This window comes from Hylaeus anthracinus, unplaced genomic scaffold (assembly GCF_026225885.1).
Source record: "Hylaeus anthracinus isolate JK02 unplaced genomic scaffold, UHH_iyHylAnth1.0_haploid 3, whole genome shotgun sequence".
Classification (NCBI taxonomy): Eukaryota; Metazoa; Arthropoda; class Insecta; order Hymenoptera; family Colletidae; genus Hylaeus; species Hylaeus anthracinus.
Genome location: NW_026535284.1, coordinates 4,308,190 through 4,326,303, shown reverse-complemented (window position 1 = coordinate 4,326,303; position 18,114 = coordinate 4,308,190). Strand labels below are relative to the sequence as shown.

Sequence of the window (18,114 nt, the reverse complement as noted above, 5' to 3'; positions counted from 1 at the left end):
AACCAAATCGTTCAGTCTTTTGTTTAGTACGAAGCTAGAGTTCTTAGTTGTCAAATGACAGCAATCACGTGGTTGCAACTGACTCTAGTATTGCCAAAAGTAAACTAGTGCCTCCTGTTGCAGAAATGCGTCACGACTTTTCTGACAACCCAATATATATAAAAATATCGAAACGAGTGTTTTAAAGTCACAAGGGGGAAAATATGATATTCTTGTTTATGTAATCGTGAAAAATGCAAAATTAAATAGTAATATTGTTATAATAATTGTAGAATATAAAGGAATGTAAAGGTGTAGAGATGTAACCGTAAGGGGAGCAATGAAGAATATACTACTTAACATCGATTACCTGGTCGGAATCGCTGGAAATCGACTTTCGGCTTCGATTTCGATAATTCTCCGTGTACACCGAAGGACTGGAAATGTCTCTCGATTCTGACATTTCCTGAACAGTCGAGAGATTACGATCCTCTTCGTAATCATTATACACCTCCACCTCGTTTTCACGAATCCTGCCCTGATAATCTTGACAGGATGGGAGGTGTATGAGAGAGACCTAGCTAACCGAGGTCTCCTCGATGGATGGGCTCGCCAGTGCTTGCGTCTCGCCGTTGGCATGCTTCACCTCATCTTGTCCCTGACGAGTTGTCGGTGGACTGCTCCGGGAACAAGAGGTCATGCTCTGCAACGTTTGGCTCCGACCACCGGAGAATCGCATACTGTACGCCGCGCGATTACTACTTTGTACTGGGCCTGTCTGAAAGAGTTCACAGAATTTTACATTTTACTATATTTGATTGCAAATATATTGGGAAGTCAATATAATCTCGACCTGGATAATATTTAAATCAAATAAAAATGAGAAATAACTATTTGAAATAGTAATTTATTTAGGTACGTTAATTGAAAATGTAGCTGCTCTAAATAATGAATTAAGGTCGATTCAGCTATACGACACGCACCGGCACCGACACGACAAAACATTAAAACACGCGTTTTAATTAGGGGTGTGCGGGATCCCGGTCGGGACGGGAATTCCTCCCAGGATCGGGATGGAATCCCGAGAATTTCAGAATCCCGAGAATTTCAGAATCCCGAAACTATTCGGGATTCCCGAGAATTTCGAGATCCCGTAAACGTTCGGGATTCCCGGAATTTCGAAATTCCGTACATTCGAATTGCTGAAATTTTCAAGAATAACAACACTTTCGGAAACCCCAGATATTATTCTATATCCCGTACATTGTCGAGAATCCCGGATTTTTGCGGGATCTCGTGTATTCTCGGGAATCTCGAATCAACACAGGATCCCGCATAAACTCGGGAATCCCGGATATTTTCGAGAATCCCGCACACCCTTAGTTTTAATGGAACTATTCATACTTAACAGACACCGACCTGAACGTTCCGTCAACGATAATAGTGTGAATAGTTCCATTAAAACGCGCGTTTTAATGTTTTGTCGTGTCGGTGCCGGTACGTCTCGTTGCCGGAACGTGACGGTCCGTGTCGTATAGTCTGAATCGACCTTTACAGTAGTCACCTCTCTCAATAGGTAATCTCTCAATCTGTGTTTTATTTAGTGATATTTGATAGTACCTCGAAGGATTTGAACAAATTTTGAAAAATGTCAGTTTTACAAACGTTTAAAGTGTTGTGCGTTGTCTTTTAATTTTTCGAAAAATGATAACTATTAAACTAGCCGACGGATGAGAATGAGCTCTCGCGGCCTTACAGCGAAAACATTAACGCAAACGAAAGTAATTTCGCTTTGAACCAAAAAGTTTTGAACCATTTAAAAAAAATATTATTTTACACAAATTTGGAGAAACCCATACTTACATTCGCATGTCCGGGCCGAACATTTTTGTATGGTTGAAAAAGTACCAAGTATACCTTTGGCGTGAAGAGGCAACCGAGAGCTACAGACGCAGAGATGTTGATGCACATGCACATGCTTGCTATTTGTACCTGTAAATTTACCTTCATGTCTTCCATGTTTCAGTTTGAAAAATGAAATAAAAAGTAACGATTTTAATTCTACTTCTACTTAACAAATATCAGTTTTAATGCATTACGTTACAACATGTTTCGCTAATTTAGTATTATTTAACGTGTACAATCATGGTCATATACTTTTCTCTTCAAACCTTTATAAGAAATAGCGAAACATTTTGTATATGTAACGAAAGTATACACTAATGTCTGTTTTCAAAATATTGACCATTCAGTGATACTTTGCATATTAGTATCTACTACTAGAGTGGATCTTAGGTATACTTAGTGAAAATTCGTAATCGATATAAAATACGATTAAACACTTCTAACCGAAAAAGAAACAAAATTCAAGTTTGAATTTGTTCGACACATTTTGAACTTTGATCATTTAGAAATATGATTAAATACCTGTTTAATTTTTTTTATTTCGAGTGATTCAATGTCTAGTTAAATGTGTCAACCGTCGAAGAAGAGGATAAATTTCATGTGGCTATTATCAATGGAAAATTTATTAAACATAAACAAAACAAATTTTGTTTACCAATTAAACATCTCTACTATTATGTATGAAAACATTGACATCGCACAATTATTTATGTGAACTAAAAATTCTTGAAAAAAAAAATCTTTTTTTTCTTTCGGACGTACGATAATAGCCACTTAAATTACGATTATGAATCACTATATATTTATTTATTTTATCATTACAGTCTCATTGAAAATGAATAAATCGCAACAAATTGTCGTTACTCATATCAAATCCTGGCTTTTTACGCGATTTCGCGAAGGGGTGGGCGTGTACTGTAGTTTTAAATACAAACCTTGTAGTCATTATTCGAGCCAAAGTAGATGGGCACGAATGCCAACCATACAATGCAGGTTGAATACATTGTAAAACCAATGTATTTCGCTTCGTTGAAGTTCTCCGGTATTTTGCGCGTTTTGAATGCGTATAAAGTGCACATGAGTATTAGGAACATGTTGTATACGAGTGACATCATCAGAGAAAATGTGGAAACGCGGCATGTGAGCACCGCTGATAGCGGATAAGGGTATATTTCCGTGGTGTTTGGTGGTTCGATAATTAGCCACACGATAGCACCAGTTAATTGCACTGCAGTGATCCCTATAAAAACGGGAATTACATGATACGATATCAAGATCGGCGACCTATGCTAAAAGAATAATGATTCGCCTCAAATGAAGCTATTGAAATTATATTTTTATTAATAATAATATTCTTCTACGAACTGAACTAGTTTTTAAGTTTCGATAGATTTAATTTACGGACGACTTGTTCCGTTGATATTCTTGTTGCTTAATGCCTTCAAAACATTTCTACCGTGTATTAAATGAAAGAAATATCAAAATTGTTCGAAAAATTCAAACCTTTACGTTTAAAAAGATGAAACTAATCTTCATCATTTTAAGATGGGCCAACTTGTAGTTTTGAAGGCAATTGCACGTATCGGTAAACATTTACGATATTTTGTACAATCTACGCATGCCTTTGAAAATTGTAAACTCACCGATTGCAATTACAACTTGACTTTTCGGTGAAGTATAGGAAGGCCTTTTTATACTCTTTGTTCCTTGATTGAAAATGCGCGATATTCGGTTTGTTTTGGTTAGTATGGCGCTATAACAAATGCTCAAGCACAGGCCCAAACCGATTCTCAAATACGTGCAGTTCCACGTAGTTGGCCTGCTTAGTATCACGAAACTCATTCCGTAGCATGATAGAATTCCTACCAACAACACGTAACATAATTCACGGCCGGATGCCATAATCACTGGGGTACGGTTGAAACTGAAATGTAATTATGAATTCATTAACGTGATAATTGAATTTAAACTAACAAACTGAATATTATATTACTAAACTCAGTAATTTTTCTGAAACAAGGGAGAAAAGAAAACGTTTACACGATATACATAAAAAGCATGCACACTATTACATCAAGAGGCACACACAGTTATGCAAATCAAGAAGCACAGCCACCACAAACTATTAAACCAAATATTATACTAACGCATTAAATTATTTACGCGTAAATGACGTTTTTAAAACAAATAAGACGAAGACTAATGCCGGATATTGATTATTTTCAATCTTTGTGGTCAAAGAAAATTATTTACAGACAAATATAGTCGACAAGGCAGACATGCTCATACAAAAAAGAAAACGTATAAGAGAAAGTTTTCTGGAATATGAACGCTGGAGACGAAAAGGTCTGGGCAACTCTGTTGTACATTATTAAATAATCGTACCGAATAAAAACCGCTGTAGTGAATAAAGTACTAAGTATGCCGATGGATGCAAATATTAATGGCACCAGTGCCCATGGACTGGTCCACGGAATGACCTCTGCTGTGAGTTTGATGCAGTTTGTCATTGTCTCATCCGGGGCTTGTCCAGGTCCGCAACTGTGACACGAGTCGTTGAAAACGTAAGCATCTTCTCGACACGCCACGCAACTCCAGCAACAAGTTTCCTGGAAATTTAATTATGGCTAAAAAGCATGACTTACTTACATGATAATCGGAATTCCTATTCAATGCTTCGATTTCAATGGTATACGAGTTAACGTCTATATGATTGATGTATAATGAAAATATTTGTTTAGTAATACCGTGGATCCTAACAAAATGTACTTAGTTTTAACAGGAACTTATAAAAGAGTATGAAGAAGATTGAAAGACATTTAGAAACATGAACGGAACAAGGAATACCAGTGCAAAATCCTAAAAATTTGTATTATATTTTCGGGTGACGTAATAATGTGATTATGTGTTGTCTCTTATTGCTTACTTGAAAATTACGGATATGGCCTAATGGACAATTATCACTGCATAAACTTCGAGGGATATGCATTTCACCAGCGCCTGTCGCCCACCTTGTTATGTTAATATCAAGTGTCAATCTAAACAGAAAATAACAGAAATCTTTGAATATTATATTTATAATTATGTAGCGTAGTTGCACAGGATCCCTGAAGAAACTAACTGGATCAACCATAAAGAACCGGGCTCTGAATGCTTCAAATATCTTCTTGTATATTAATGTCTTCAGAAAGAAAACAAAAGTACATATAATGCAATTCAAGTGCGAAACATAGTCCAAGATTACTTTTTCCAAACAACTTGTATAGTTACGAAGTATGAAGTTGTACTTACTCTTCTTTCCATGTGCCGATCAGAACATAATCGAATCGACCGTCTTCGTTTCTCTGGTACTGATAAATATTATAAAATCCGTACGCATCGCCATCAGCTTTAAATTTAATTTCAGTCCCCTGACGACCTGTGCGTGAAACATACAATGTGAAAATTAAGTTCTTGACGCAGGCTAATTTATGCATTAGTTCGGTGTATTTAGAAATGAATGTATTTACATTGCAATTTCTGAAGGTACAATATAATTAATTTCTATTCACTTGTAAAGAGATAAACATTGACATCAAACATGGTCATTTGAAGACATAGGTGTTATTTTAATTATGGTAACTACTAATGCATTTCAGTTCCACAATAAAATGTAAATGTTTTCTATATTTCTTTACATTTTAGACTATGGTACCTTATTGTTTCGCGTGGCAAAAAAATGTACGTTTCAGGATTAAAATTGTACCCACTCACCGATAAAGCTGACATTTCGAATATGCTGAAGAAGCTGCTGACCATCGGGTGCTGGACGAAGTTTCTCGCATAAATAGTGCGTCGTTCCAAGATTATTCACGCATTCTTCTTCAATTAAATTGTGAACACCGTGTGCTATAGCATAAACTGCGTCAACTGAAAATAATTATACATATGAGCTCGATATTAATTCTTTTAGATGCAACGCATGCTAGACGAAGATTGCGATGTTTCTGAAGTAAACGTTATTGTAGAGAGATGATGACTTCTCGTTACACTGCTTACCGACAAATGGTACCAGGCCTTCTTGCTCGTAATCGACTAATTCCTCTGTGCCAGTACAGCGTGTCATTTCGGTAGACAAATTCCCACTGAAACTGCACTTATGATGTTGGGACCAAAATTCGCGGAACCAAACGTTGCGGCAATTGACTGTCTTCCTGGGTAGCTGTTTATGTAGCACGTTGCTCTCAGTTTGATCACCGCATTCATTGCCCACTCTTGGACGAAGGTTTAGATAGTAGTTGTCGAAATCTACAAATATAAATTTACGATTATAATATTAAATATATAATAATAATAATAATAATAATAATAATAATATCATAATTATCTAAATCTTTACGGTTATGCGAGTCCTGTTTTTAATAGAATCATATAGCTTCCTTCGGTATCATCTGTTATATCATCTGATTTTTTATATAAATAATCGTGCTCGTGACGTAAAATACGTTTTCGTTACATAAATTATAATAAATGTTACAGAACATTTTTAGTATTCGACGTACCTTGAAGAGAAGTTCTGTAGGGTAAAATTGTGATCGCGCCCTCAGCAGCGAACTCTTGATCTCTTACTGGATAAACTTTGGCGCCCCAGGAGTCACTACCCACCCACATAAAATGACCTGTGCGATTGGCTCTGACTGCCGCTTGGAGGAGTTTCCTGAGGGCAGAGAGTTCCATTACGTTTATCGAAAAAAAAAATCGATTGCTACGGATATTGAACAAAATTTCAATGAGCGTAGTCGTTGACACCGATATTAACGTGAATTCATTACATTAAATTCAATATCTATCAAAATTATTCCATTAAAATGATCTTTTAATACGCGTTAATCAACTTCTACCATCGCAGTATTTGTTAAGGATAAATGAAATCGAATTTATCAGTTTAATATAGGTATGTTTGTCTTTCTATCAATTTTATAAGTAACGTGTACTTAATTCTTCCTCCTGCAACTTTTTTATTATAATTATTACTTAAAAAAGTGAGAATTGAAATTTCCTATTTCATTTAATGCTTTTTTAAGTGATTTGAATTGTATACGACCAGATTTTTATTTTCAGGTTACATAGGAAATTCTCCAGAGAAACATTGAATAAATTGGAAGCACATCGTTATGAACTTTAGACCTAATTCTTATCTGTTTGTTAATTTCATAATTATAATTTATTGAACAAAAGGTCGACTTCAAATTGCTCTAAAATCGAAAATATTTAAAAATTCGAAAAATTCTTTGACATACATTGAAAATATCGTTAAAGACTACAACATACCAAACATTTTTACGAGGGTAATTAAGAACAGATTGATACATAATTAAATTTAAAGTAGACGCTTTTACCTTACGTTATCCTCATCGACGAACAGGACTACACCTCTGGCGTTGTGTTTCGAGCTGAGCCGGTCAATAATTTTATCAAAGTCCTCGCTTTTGGCGTTTCTTAAGATTTTCTCGCTAACTGCTACGCAAATACCGTACTCCATCGATAGAGAGATAAAGCTGGCAATACCCTTAAAAGTAAGGAAATAGTAACGCACTGGTTGATAACTATATTAATAGGTGATAGTCTATTTTCGAACATCTGTAACTTTATTCGTTCATTCTAAGGAACTTTTGATTTTTCAAGTTCCTATTATTTTCCTACAAATCTGTTTTAGCAAATTGGTAACGTAATGATACAAATATAAATGGGTAATGTATTAGAATTAACAAAAAAATAAGAATAAGTATTAATAATAATAATAAGAATAAGAATAAGTATTAGAATAAGAATTAACCAAAGTAAAAGCAGAAATTTTGAAGTAGAATTTGATAAGAAAATTAGGCGACTTTAATTGAAATTTTTGACCAAACTCCAGTTGTCGATTATTCAGCAATTTTATATAAAACTTTCTTTCTTGCATAGATTTTACGACTAGGTTTAGAATGTATATAGCACGATGCACTATGACGAATTTGATATTTTTTATCGAAGCTTTTATTTAAAAAAAAAAACTATTATTGCCAAGCTCTATGATACGTTAATTCAACCTCACCTTCTCTCCGTAATCACCTTCAACTGCAACCGTGGAAACGTATTTCCAGCCGAGTAGATGAATAATTTCCACCATTGCCTGGGCTTGAAAATTATCTGGCGGTACTACTCTACTGAAATATTCGAAGCGACTTTTATCCGACAGCTCTGTGCTCGTCGATGCATAGCTTATTTGCGGTATCTGTGAACAGTGTAATTATAATAAATACTGTGAAAGTACGTACGAATTTTACAATAAGTTTAAAACGTTTCTAGCAGCATTTGTCTGTAAATTTTATGCTAAAAACGAGATTTCATTTCAAACGATCGCCATTCTTACAAAAATTGATACTTTGAAAAATTCTCATGTACTCCCACAGTGTATATCACGTAGAAAATAGTTGGTATTTTATTTGAAGATTAGAGAGTCATATCGATATGGTTCTTGATAATGAAAGACCATCGATAGTTCTCTAACGTTAGTATGTCCTTCTCCAAACAGTTTCCTCTCGTCAGATATTTTCGTATCATTAAATACTTTGATTATCGCGCGAAATACATTGGAAGTCACGCAGAAGCCGTGCCTATTCGCTGCGCGCGGATTACCGCCGCTCTGCGAGGGTCGTGTTTTGATTTGTCGCGATACATGTGACCGCTGCACAGACCGGAGCTATCAGTACGTTCTGTTACTGCGTGGGGTTTAGACGTGCGAGGAAACGTTTCGAAGCAGTATCTGTTCGATTAAACAGTAAGTACTCATACTATTCTACATATCTATTAATTACGTATTCTATACAGTACTGTGCACGACTCTTAGTCCACTTACATTTTTAAACGCTAAAGAGTTTGATTTAGTATTATATATTTAACAATATTACTGACCTAAATTAGATAAAAATAATATAAACTTAAAGGAGAATTTAATATTCAGTACTTCTTTTACCTTCGTGACTGCGTTGACAATTTTCGTACAACTTTCATATGATTTTTTCATTATTTCATTCGGAATATTTTGCCATTTGAATCGTAATATCTCAAACGGCTTGGCTGTCTCTTTCTTCGAGCTTTGTCCAAATAATGTTTGTAGTGTAATGTTTATTCACGTACATATATATAATGAAATATTTATTGGGAAACATTAAACCTGTCATTTAGTTTATACAAATTTCTACAATAAGCATCGTACATACATTATATTCATTTAAGTGTAACCCAAACTTAACATGGTGGCCTAAGACTTTTGCACGATACTGTAATTCCATAGTCGATAAGATAGAAAATTATAATAGAATATATAATAGAATAATTATAATAGAATATTTAAATAATATAACAGAAAATAATTGGCTACTCAATTCAGTAAAAATATTTATTTCGAGAAAATTCTTATTTCAGTTGAAAGCCACAGAGATATTTTTGTGTTTCGTGAAACTTGTGTCATGAAACTATTTGAAGGTTCACCCTCGAAGAGACGATAGAACGCGAAGCAGGAAGCGTTTGCTATAATTTTCAAAGCGCAAAGCGATTCGCGGGGTCGTCGTGAAAGTGTAACGAAAGTACCTTCTATTAAGTAATTTCGGAACATAATTCGATTTAGCTCGATTGCCTTGAATTACATTGAACACGCTTTGTAACCTGGTCATCTTATGTAACATTTTAATATTCTGTTACGATTCTGTTAGGATTCGGGAAAGAAACTCGTAGACCGTTGGTATTCAATAATATAATTGTTCGAAATTTTGCGTTTTTGTTTGGGAAAAGAAACAATTTTCTTATAACGTATAAATATTTTTTGAATTATATATATGATCCACTTTCCATGTTCGTAAAAATTCTAGTCTTTTCGAATGAAATAGCACAAGTGTTCGTCTATTACTGACCTTGAATAGTCTCAAAATATTAGCGACCATAATGGATACTACACTGAAGGAAGCTCCTATAACGCCAGACACGGGCTTGTGAGGTATGTACGTCGGTGGTTTGTCATTTTCGCATTTATATTCCGTTATATCCTGAAAATGAATAACTGTACATTTACGTGCTATATATATTACATGTAGAATTGGTTATAATACAGGATATTCAAAGGCCACTCTAAACCAAAATGTTTACTAAAAAATAACACACAAAGACTGAATATAAAGTATAAAATAAATCGTTTGTGATTCACAATCGTTACATTTAAACACATTAACGATATACAGCATATATCGACCTGCATGTTTTATTCGACACACATGTTTGTCATGAATAATAACATGTTTACCCTCCTACTACAAGAATTAGTATATTACACCAATTTGCAACAAGAAGTAGCACCTAGAGTATTTATATTTATTAATAAGTAATGGGTGAAAATAAAAAGGAAAAATATGCTAATTTTTATCCATATTCATACTGTTACACACCACCTCGGTCTAGAAGTAAGTTCTTTACGCCACTAGTCGAGGAGACGCGTTTGTTTTCGGGATTTTGCGTCTAATCCATCTTAAGTAATGTGGAGCGAGCCGAGGAAAAGAGGAGAAATAGAAATAAGGAAGGAAGAGGTACGGTTTCCTCTCGAAACCACAAACCAGACTCATCAGTAGAGCTACAGCTGATGGTTCCTTCCCCAGACGCGTGGGACGAGAAGATAAAAGTTGCTATTCGTATATATGTATAGGGATGAATCATGGAACGAGGGCTTTCAAGACGTAATACAATTAGGAACACCTTTGTCGATTATTAACGCGAACCGAGAAGGCGCTGTACATATCGGGTGACGTGACATTAGCAGAGATAAAAAATCACAGTTAAAATTTTGTATACAAAATATCATTAACCAAAGGTTATTTGTTATTCGAGTTAGGGATAGTATTCGTGAAATGTAAAGAAAATGTTTAAAAAGAAAGAAATGATTATAATGAATTTTGTGTTTCTGGAAGACTCACCTGGTTCATATAGGATCTGACGAATTCCATGCTTTGATCAAGAGCGTAAGTATCGCTGCTGCAAGAGTCGAGAATAAGGGCACCTAAGGTGGTGTTCGGTAATAAATCATTGTCCGCATTTATTTCATCGAGGACGTATAGCATAGCTTCTAAACGCTGCATTCCTTTTTCCTCTTTTACAGCACCGCACGGCGATTGACCGATGGACCCAGACACCTGTGAATAAAAATATGAATAAAGTACACTTACAGCCGAGTTTCAGCTGTATCAGTAAGCGCGTTCAATCAAAATCAGACTTTGAAGAAAAAAAATATGAGAAAATGGTTTAGAATAATAGACAAAATTATTGAACAGTGTAAAATATATCACGATTTTATTATGTATGAGTAAATATGAGGATACATATATTAATACATCCGATATGATATAATATACGGCACATAATATATACTAATATATATATATATTTAATTAGATATATTTAAACCATTAAGGGGCTTGGAACATCAAAAAATGAAAAAAAGTCACTTTTTTTTTATTTTTTATTTTTATTAAAATATAAGCGATTCTGAACAATTCTACGCAAAGAAAATTGAATTTGGAGCACTAAAAGTGGTAAGAAAAATTTTTTGAAAAAAAAAAAGAATGGATTTTTTTTCACAAAATTTCTTTTTTTCTCACAAAAAAAGTTCGACGACACGAACTTAGTAAAAAGAACGCGATAAAACTGTAGAAAATATAAGGAAATACAACTGACAACTTTCTCGAAGAGAAAACAACGACAGTCAAATTTGCGGAAAACCGGAGGCGTGGTTACCTTGGTCCCAGCCATAGGGTATTGTTTTTTAGGGTAAAGAAGACGGTAAATTATCAAAAAGGCAGTGGTTTAATCCATTTTGATAAATAGAAATGCGATTAGATAATATTTATATCGATAATCGAGCGAGAGACATACAAATTTTTAGTTTTTTGCTTTTCCTGTAAACCTAGGTTTTTGGTATAAAGGTACACTTTTCTCAGACGCGGTTAGGCCGATATGATCCAAATTTTTTACACGTGTTTCTTGATAGTCCGGCCTAATAAAGCTATAAATTTTTTTTTCAACTTTACACATTTTCAAAAAATTAACCATTTAGAATTTCAAAAAAATTCTCGGTGTAAATTAGGCCCAATTATCAGAAATCACATGGAAAAAATTTGGTCCATATCGGCCTAACCATTTCCGAAAAAAGTGTACCCTTATATCAAAAACCTAGGTTTTCAGAAAACGCAAAAAATTAAAACTTTCTATCTCCCGTTCGATTATCGATATAAATATTATCGAATCGTATTTAATTTTATCAAAATCGATTAAAACACTGCTTTTTCGGAAATTTACTGTCTTTCTTTACCCTAGGAAACAATATCCTATGGCTGTGACCAAGGTAACCACGCCTCCGTTCTTCCGCAAATTTGACTGTCGTTGTTTTCTCTTCGAGACAGTTGTCAGTTGTATTTCCTTATATTTTCTACAGTTTTATCGCGTTCTTTTTACTAAGTTCGTGTCGTCGAACTTTTTTTGTGAGAAAAGAAGAAATTTAGTGAAAAAAAATTCCATTTTTTTTTTTTTTTTCAAAATTTTGTTTACCACCGTTAGTGGTCCAAATTCAATTTTCTTAAATTTTAATAAAAAAAAAAATTAAAAAAGTGATTTTTTTTCACTTTTTGATGTTCCTAGCCCCTTAACCTGAGAATTATTACAAAAGTTACTTGGTTTCTGAATATTAGACAAAATCCTAAATATACATGTACAAATAAACGTAGCAAATTTTAAAAGTTGCCATGTAATTGGTAAAGTATCTAAGAATATCCAATTAATTTAACTACGCAAAGTAATAAAAAAAAATATAAAACATATCAGGTTTAATTGCTCGTATGAAAAGAAATCAAAAAGTCATGTACCATTTTCCGATTGGATCATTCGTTATTGAGATATATGGAATTGAAGTTCTCTCCTGTGCCAGTCGTACTCAAAGGTCGTTGACCGAGCGGCTACGCTCGCGCGCTCTCGCACGTGCTCATGCGCTCGCGCGCTCCCGCACGTGACTATGCGCTCGCGCGCACTTCCACGTGGTCGATGCGTTTCGCACGCGGGAAAACTTCAACTGCCTGCATTTCCGTAACGAAGCCTCGGATTGAAAAATGGAAAAGAACTTTTTGGTTCGTATTATCACTAGGCATTCATCTCCAAGTAGTGTCCTATATTTTTACTAAAAACCCATACACCACGTGCTCTAAATATGATACTACGAGTATAAAACGTCTGATACATTACACCCTCAGGGGCTGTGGGTACAATGTTCGATTGTAGTTATAGCACGGGTTTAGCAATCCCGAGGTACCCGAGCTATAAAGGGGGCTAATGAGCCCCAACAGATTCCTGGTATTCCTAATTGGGATAATAAAGTATGATACAGAATATTACAGCATAATACTGCTTGATACATTATACTATAGAATATTACAGTAATTTCGTTGGAATTTTTAATAGAGAATGATGTTGAGAAGCATACAAGCAAAACAAATATGCAAAGTAAAGCAAAAATTAAATGAATGTAGAAAAAGAACAATTGCAGTCCAGTACGGTTGTTTAAAAAGACACGATCAACAAAAAGATGGACAAATAGTTGATTGAACAACGGTAGCTTATTGTCTACTAAATTCTAAATTACAATTCGAAGATTCAGACCACTGTACACCGATGTAAATCGAGCCAACCGCTCGAAACGTGATCGTTGCGAAGCCTGGCTATGACCCAGCCAGCTTTACGTCGACATGTACGATTACTGATCATCAGTTTGTAGGAACCGTACCGCTGTTCTCGCCTGCAATACCTGGTGAGAACTGCATTACTGTTCTCCGAGACGATACTGTGTCACTGAGGAATACCGATCGTTAGCTTGTAACGACCTTTACAAGATGATAGTTCTGCTTCGCCGAGCGAGTCCGAAGCGCAGAGATCTTTGCTGACCCTCGCCTCGATGGCTCAAGTTACCAACAAGTCACCGAATAATTGTGTCTCACTCGCTCCGACTATTTCCTAAAGTTCCTATCCCACTCGCGCAAGGCGAGGCACAAGAGCCCATTAAGAGTGTCCAAAACAGTCGATACATAACAGACAGCAACCTTTTTCGAACCTCTTAATGGGACACGCCTCGCACAAGTGGTACAAGCGACTTGCACTCCTCTGTTTCTCACTGTTGTAAACAGCAGCCAGCAAAACGTAATAATCGGGACGATAAATTTCGTTTCCCTCTCGTCACGGGATGCAATAAACAAGGAAGATTTTTTCAGATTTTTAACACGTTGACAGCCACGTCGCTCACGTATGGGTGACAAGGATTTTCCTGAAGGTGGAATTTAGAAAAAAAATGAATTTGGATAGGTTTTTAAATTTTGAAGATGTCGCAAAAATAAGTACTACCACAACTGTTGGATTATATCGTTTCTAATTGTATAGACAACAATTTTTGTTTCGTAATTTTCATGATTATTAGTAGACTGCGGATCTTTGTGCAAAATCAAATCTTCGTGAACATGCCTACGAAAATTGAACCTAAATAGGAATTTATTTTATTCTGCAAATATTATAACATGAACTTTACTTTCAATCTTTTTTGTATTCTTGCATATTGTGTGCATTTTATAGTTTCTTGCGCATTCAAATTTCCTATAAATGCATACAGATCCGCAATCTAATTATTAGTCACTGTATTAAAGACTTTTATACGATGAAAAGTGTATTAGGAACGAATGATTCTGGTTTATGGTGTGAGGTAACTGGAAAAACGTTTATAGAATAAAGGTTAAAGTAGTCTTCCTCCCTCAAAACAAAAAATAATGACGTGAGCGGTTTCGAATTACGGATCTAGGCGAACAAATTTGATTGATATACCGGATAACACTATTATATTTCGAGTTCTTCCGAAATTTCAACGATCTATCGAGTGGCTTAAATCCTCTTAATTGGTGTTCCTATATGACAGAAATGAACGACAGAATATAGCTACGAATGGGATAGTATGAGATTGCTTGTGTATGTAAATCTAAAGCCAGCTGCTGTAGGGTTCTATTCAAATTTACCTGTTCGTGCATAGGGAAAATTCCACCGAGGATTACGTCGCCATCGATGCGGATTAACTTCGAGCCATCTTCTTCGTGTCCCTTCCAATTATGACATTCGCTCACGATCAGAGAATATGAAATCCACGTTAAAAGCTTCCCCACAGACATTTTTATCGGCACAGTTAAACTTTCCTTCTAATGCTGAAACAAAAAAAAATGGAGAGGAGGCAATGTATCTCTTTGTGCATTGGATTAATTAACCGTGTTTTATTTACTTTACAGTTCGGCCACGAAACGTGATAAAATTAGCTTCCAAAGAAGACTTTATTTCAAAGGAAACTAACCGTTTAGTTCCCTTAACGCGCGTTACAACAAATACTGCCGTCAAAATAAATCCAGCAAGTGCGATAACCACATAAATTCTCAGCCACGGTTAATCTGTCGACTACAGAACTGTCTGCGTAATGCTTCTCTTGACTGTCATGTTTAACACAGATCAACGGTCGTGCTGCACCACATAACTACACGAGGATTTACTGATATATTCCCTAATAGTCAGGATAATTATGAACTTTCGAACAGTCAAATATTCAGGAATAAAACATAGTTCTATTATTTGATCGATGAATTATTTACTACGTCATTAATGTTTAATTGTCGTTAATTCGGAATCGCTGGCATTCAACAAATGTACCGCAAATCACGATTCTTTGCTAATTATACGACGTTGTTAATCTTGCTACACGATATGGCAATTTATGAATTAGTTTAATTTATTCCTAGAGAGAAAACTAATTTAATAGGATATAATGACTCGTAACACTACATAGTTAACACAGCTCCGTAATCAGAATTCCTTACAAATTATACGAAGTTGTTAGTATCGCTACACGATACGTCGGTATATGAATTAGTTTAATTTATTCTAAGAGAGAAATCTAATTCAGTAGGACACGATGAATCGTAACACTACTTAATTAACAGAAAATGTAATATCATCAGCCAATGTAAATGGATATACAGTGAGTTGTACAGTAATTCTCGGGTTAAGTATCAAAAAATTAGATGCAAGGAAGTGGACTTGGTGGACCACAATGACTTTAATTAACCAAACCATGATTAAAACAAAATTAAATGTAGAATAATCGATTAGGTTTAGAAACAAACCAGACATTAGACAATACCAAACAATATTTGGGTGCAGTGTACAAATAGTCGTCAGAGTGCCAAAATAAAAAATCTCACTTTAGATTTTGAAAAGAAAAAAAATGATAAAACGTAGAAATCATAGTATGACGATGTCAACTTTGTTTGAAGGTAGACGGATTACTATCTATCGCCAAATTCAAATTTTAAGTCCTAGAATCACTCCACTCAACTTTTATTGTTTGTTCAATTGCTACTCTTGTTTTTGCGTGACTTTTAAAGGACTTAAATCGCGCAATTACTGTATAAAAAATATTTTTATGTAACGCACAGTCGTGTTTACTATACCACACTGTGTTTGTATAAGACGCAAGGCATAAAATGTATCGTAATTATCGCTATCAGCTGTTGAAATGTTCATTTAACTTGAGAATTTATTGCCAGTATATAACACATTCGAACAAGAACCGTTCAAAGTTCAAAATCACTTCGTTACAACTCGCATAATTAGTTGCAAGTCGATTATAAGCTTTCAGTTTAGGAATGAGATAATTACGTTCTTGATGCTTTCGTACACAAACGCGAATAGGAGAAACGCTAAAGTTCACTCGTCGAAACCTATGAGAATATAATAAAGTTCATTGGTGTTCCAAAATATAGTACAAACAATTCATCAGCCTGAAATTGTGTAACGTCTCTTTCTTTCTTAGGAATAGATGTTTCAAAAACTTGCATTAAAGACAAATTTCTTGGTATCGTAAATTTGAAATTGTTATACGCTCTGAATACACATTTATAAACCAAAAAGTAATTTTTCTAAACGAACTTACGAGAGAATTCTTGTTTTCAACGCACCTTGAATCAAGCTCAAGCACGAATATGACCAAATTCCATGGAGTTTCCAGTACAAAATATACCTTTAACACAAGTAAAAATTTTCCATTATACAACTAGTTCAAAAGATGTTCGTAGCAGGGAACCTTTAACAGCACGTTTGCGACGTCAACTATGAAATGACGCTAGGAAAAAAGATCGAAGAAGTTGGAAAGAAAAGGGCCAAAGCAAAAGAATAATTGGAAAAGTTTGAATTTAGGGACGCGTATATATATATATGAGAGGGAGGTAGAATTGAAATGAGAAATGGGGAGGGGGAGGGGGAGAGAGAGAGAGGGAGATGGAGAGAATAGAAGGGACAGAAAAGGTTGACTAGTCTCCGGTGTTAGCTGAGCGAACTGGTGAAGCGGCGACTAAAGTAAGTGCAAACGGAAGTGGTGTGTGGCGTTAGGCTAAGTGCGAGAGGCGAAAGCATAGAATGCCATTTAGCAAAGGCATAGTAGGACGTATAGTCGGAGTGACTGTACATTTTAGAGAACGATTTCATCAACTTTAATTTCGTCCTCTTTTCGTTGTACTAGACGAGGGAAACAACATTAGGAGTCCAAGTATTAAGTGTTCCTTGAGATATTCTTTCACAGAAAATAATTTATGTAACGTTTTTATACCGTTGAGAATATTTCAGGCATGTTTTAAAGTACATTCGGTCTTTTTTTTCAATTTATTTCGCATAGACATCTTTGAGATATCGCAATTTTGTTGTTAAACAACATTTGTTTTGATCCATTAGAATGACAACTCAACAAATAATTGACATAAAACAGCTTTTGAGACAGCCTAATATATCGATTCATCTGCTTGGTATTTTCATGAAATTTTATTAGTACCACCATTGTCATCTGTGCAAGAGAAACCAATAAATGAATTGTCGATAATCAAAGGTGCCGTTTTTGTATCAGAATTCAAGGAAATCTATTGTTGACGGGCGCCATTAGCGACAAAATGTTTTCATTTCGTTATTTTCACTATCTGAACAAAGTTAGGCGCAGCAGTGGTGCTCTGTTTCGTGAAAAGGTACATCACGTTCGTTTGTTCCTCGTGCCGTTGTTTACTGTGAAATGTTCCGAGGAATGCGATACGGTTCAGTAAAACTCACTAAAACCGT

General features: G+C 35.1%; 1 protein-coding gene and 1 long non-coding RNA gene across 3 annotated transcripts in view; one reads left to right on the top strand and one right to left on the bottom strand.

Moving 5' to 3' along the window:
- Positions 1-18,114, top strand: part of LOC128894435 (uncharacterized) — a 52,968-nt gene that overhangs the window by 23,224 nt on the left and 11,630 nt on the right. Inside the window, exon 1 of one of the 2 annotated variants that reach the window (XR_008461545.1) lies at positions 8,576-8,683. The exons of the other annotated variant lie outside the window; for it this stretch is intronic. This is a non-coding gene — a long non-coding RNA (uncharacterized LOC128894435). Of the gene's footprint in view, positions 1-8,575; positions 8,684-18,114 lie in introns of those variants that run through there. 2 annotated transcript variants of the gene reach the window in all.
- On the bottom strand, positions 438-17,030 carry LOC128894411 (metabotropic glutamate receptor 8-like). Its single transcript, XM_054156129.1, has 16 exons — positions 16,971-17,030; positions 14,988-15,170; positions 10,866-11,081; positions 9,816-9,947; positions 7,958-8,137; positions 7,263-7,432; positions 6,426-6,580; positions 5,923-6,171; positions 5,638-5,793; positions 5,176-5,302; positions 4,811-4,922; positions 4,270-4,493; positions 3,528-3,808; positions 2,820-3,124; positions 1,843-1,971; positions 438-757 (listed from the first exon to the last, which is right to left on the bottom strand). The coding sequence occupies exons 2-16, from the start codon at positions 15,135-15,137 to the stop codon at positions 557-559; spliced, it is 2,787 nt and encodes a 928-aa protein (XP_054012104.1). The 5' UTR covers positions 15,138-15,170; positions 16,971-17,030; the 3' UTR covers positions 438-556.

Coding starts and splice junctions, on each gene's coding strand:
- LOC128894411 (XM_054156129.1), bottom strand. CDS start 15,137: ATGTCTGTGGGGAAGCTTTTAACGTGGATTTCATATTCTCTGATCGTG. Junction 6,581..7,262: donor GTCGATGAGGATAACGTAAG/GTAAAAGCGTCT, acceptor CTCTGCCCTCAG/GAAACTCCTCCAAGCGGCAG. Junction 3,125..3,527: donor TCAAGTTGTAATTGCAATCG/GTGAGTTTACAA, acceptor CCGTTTTTATAG/GGATCACTGCAGTGCAATTA.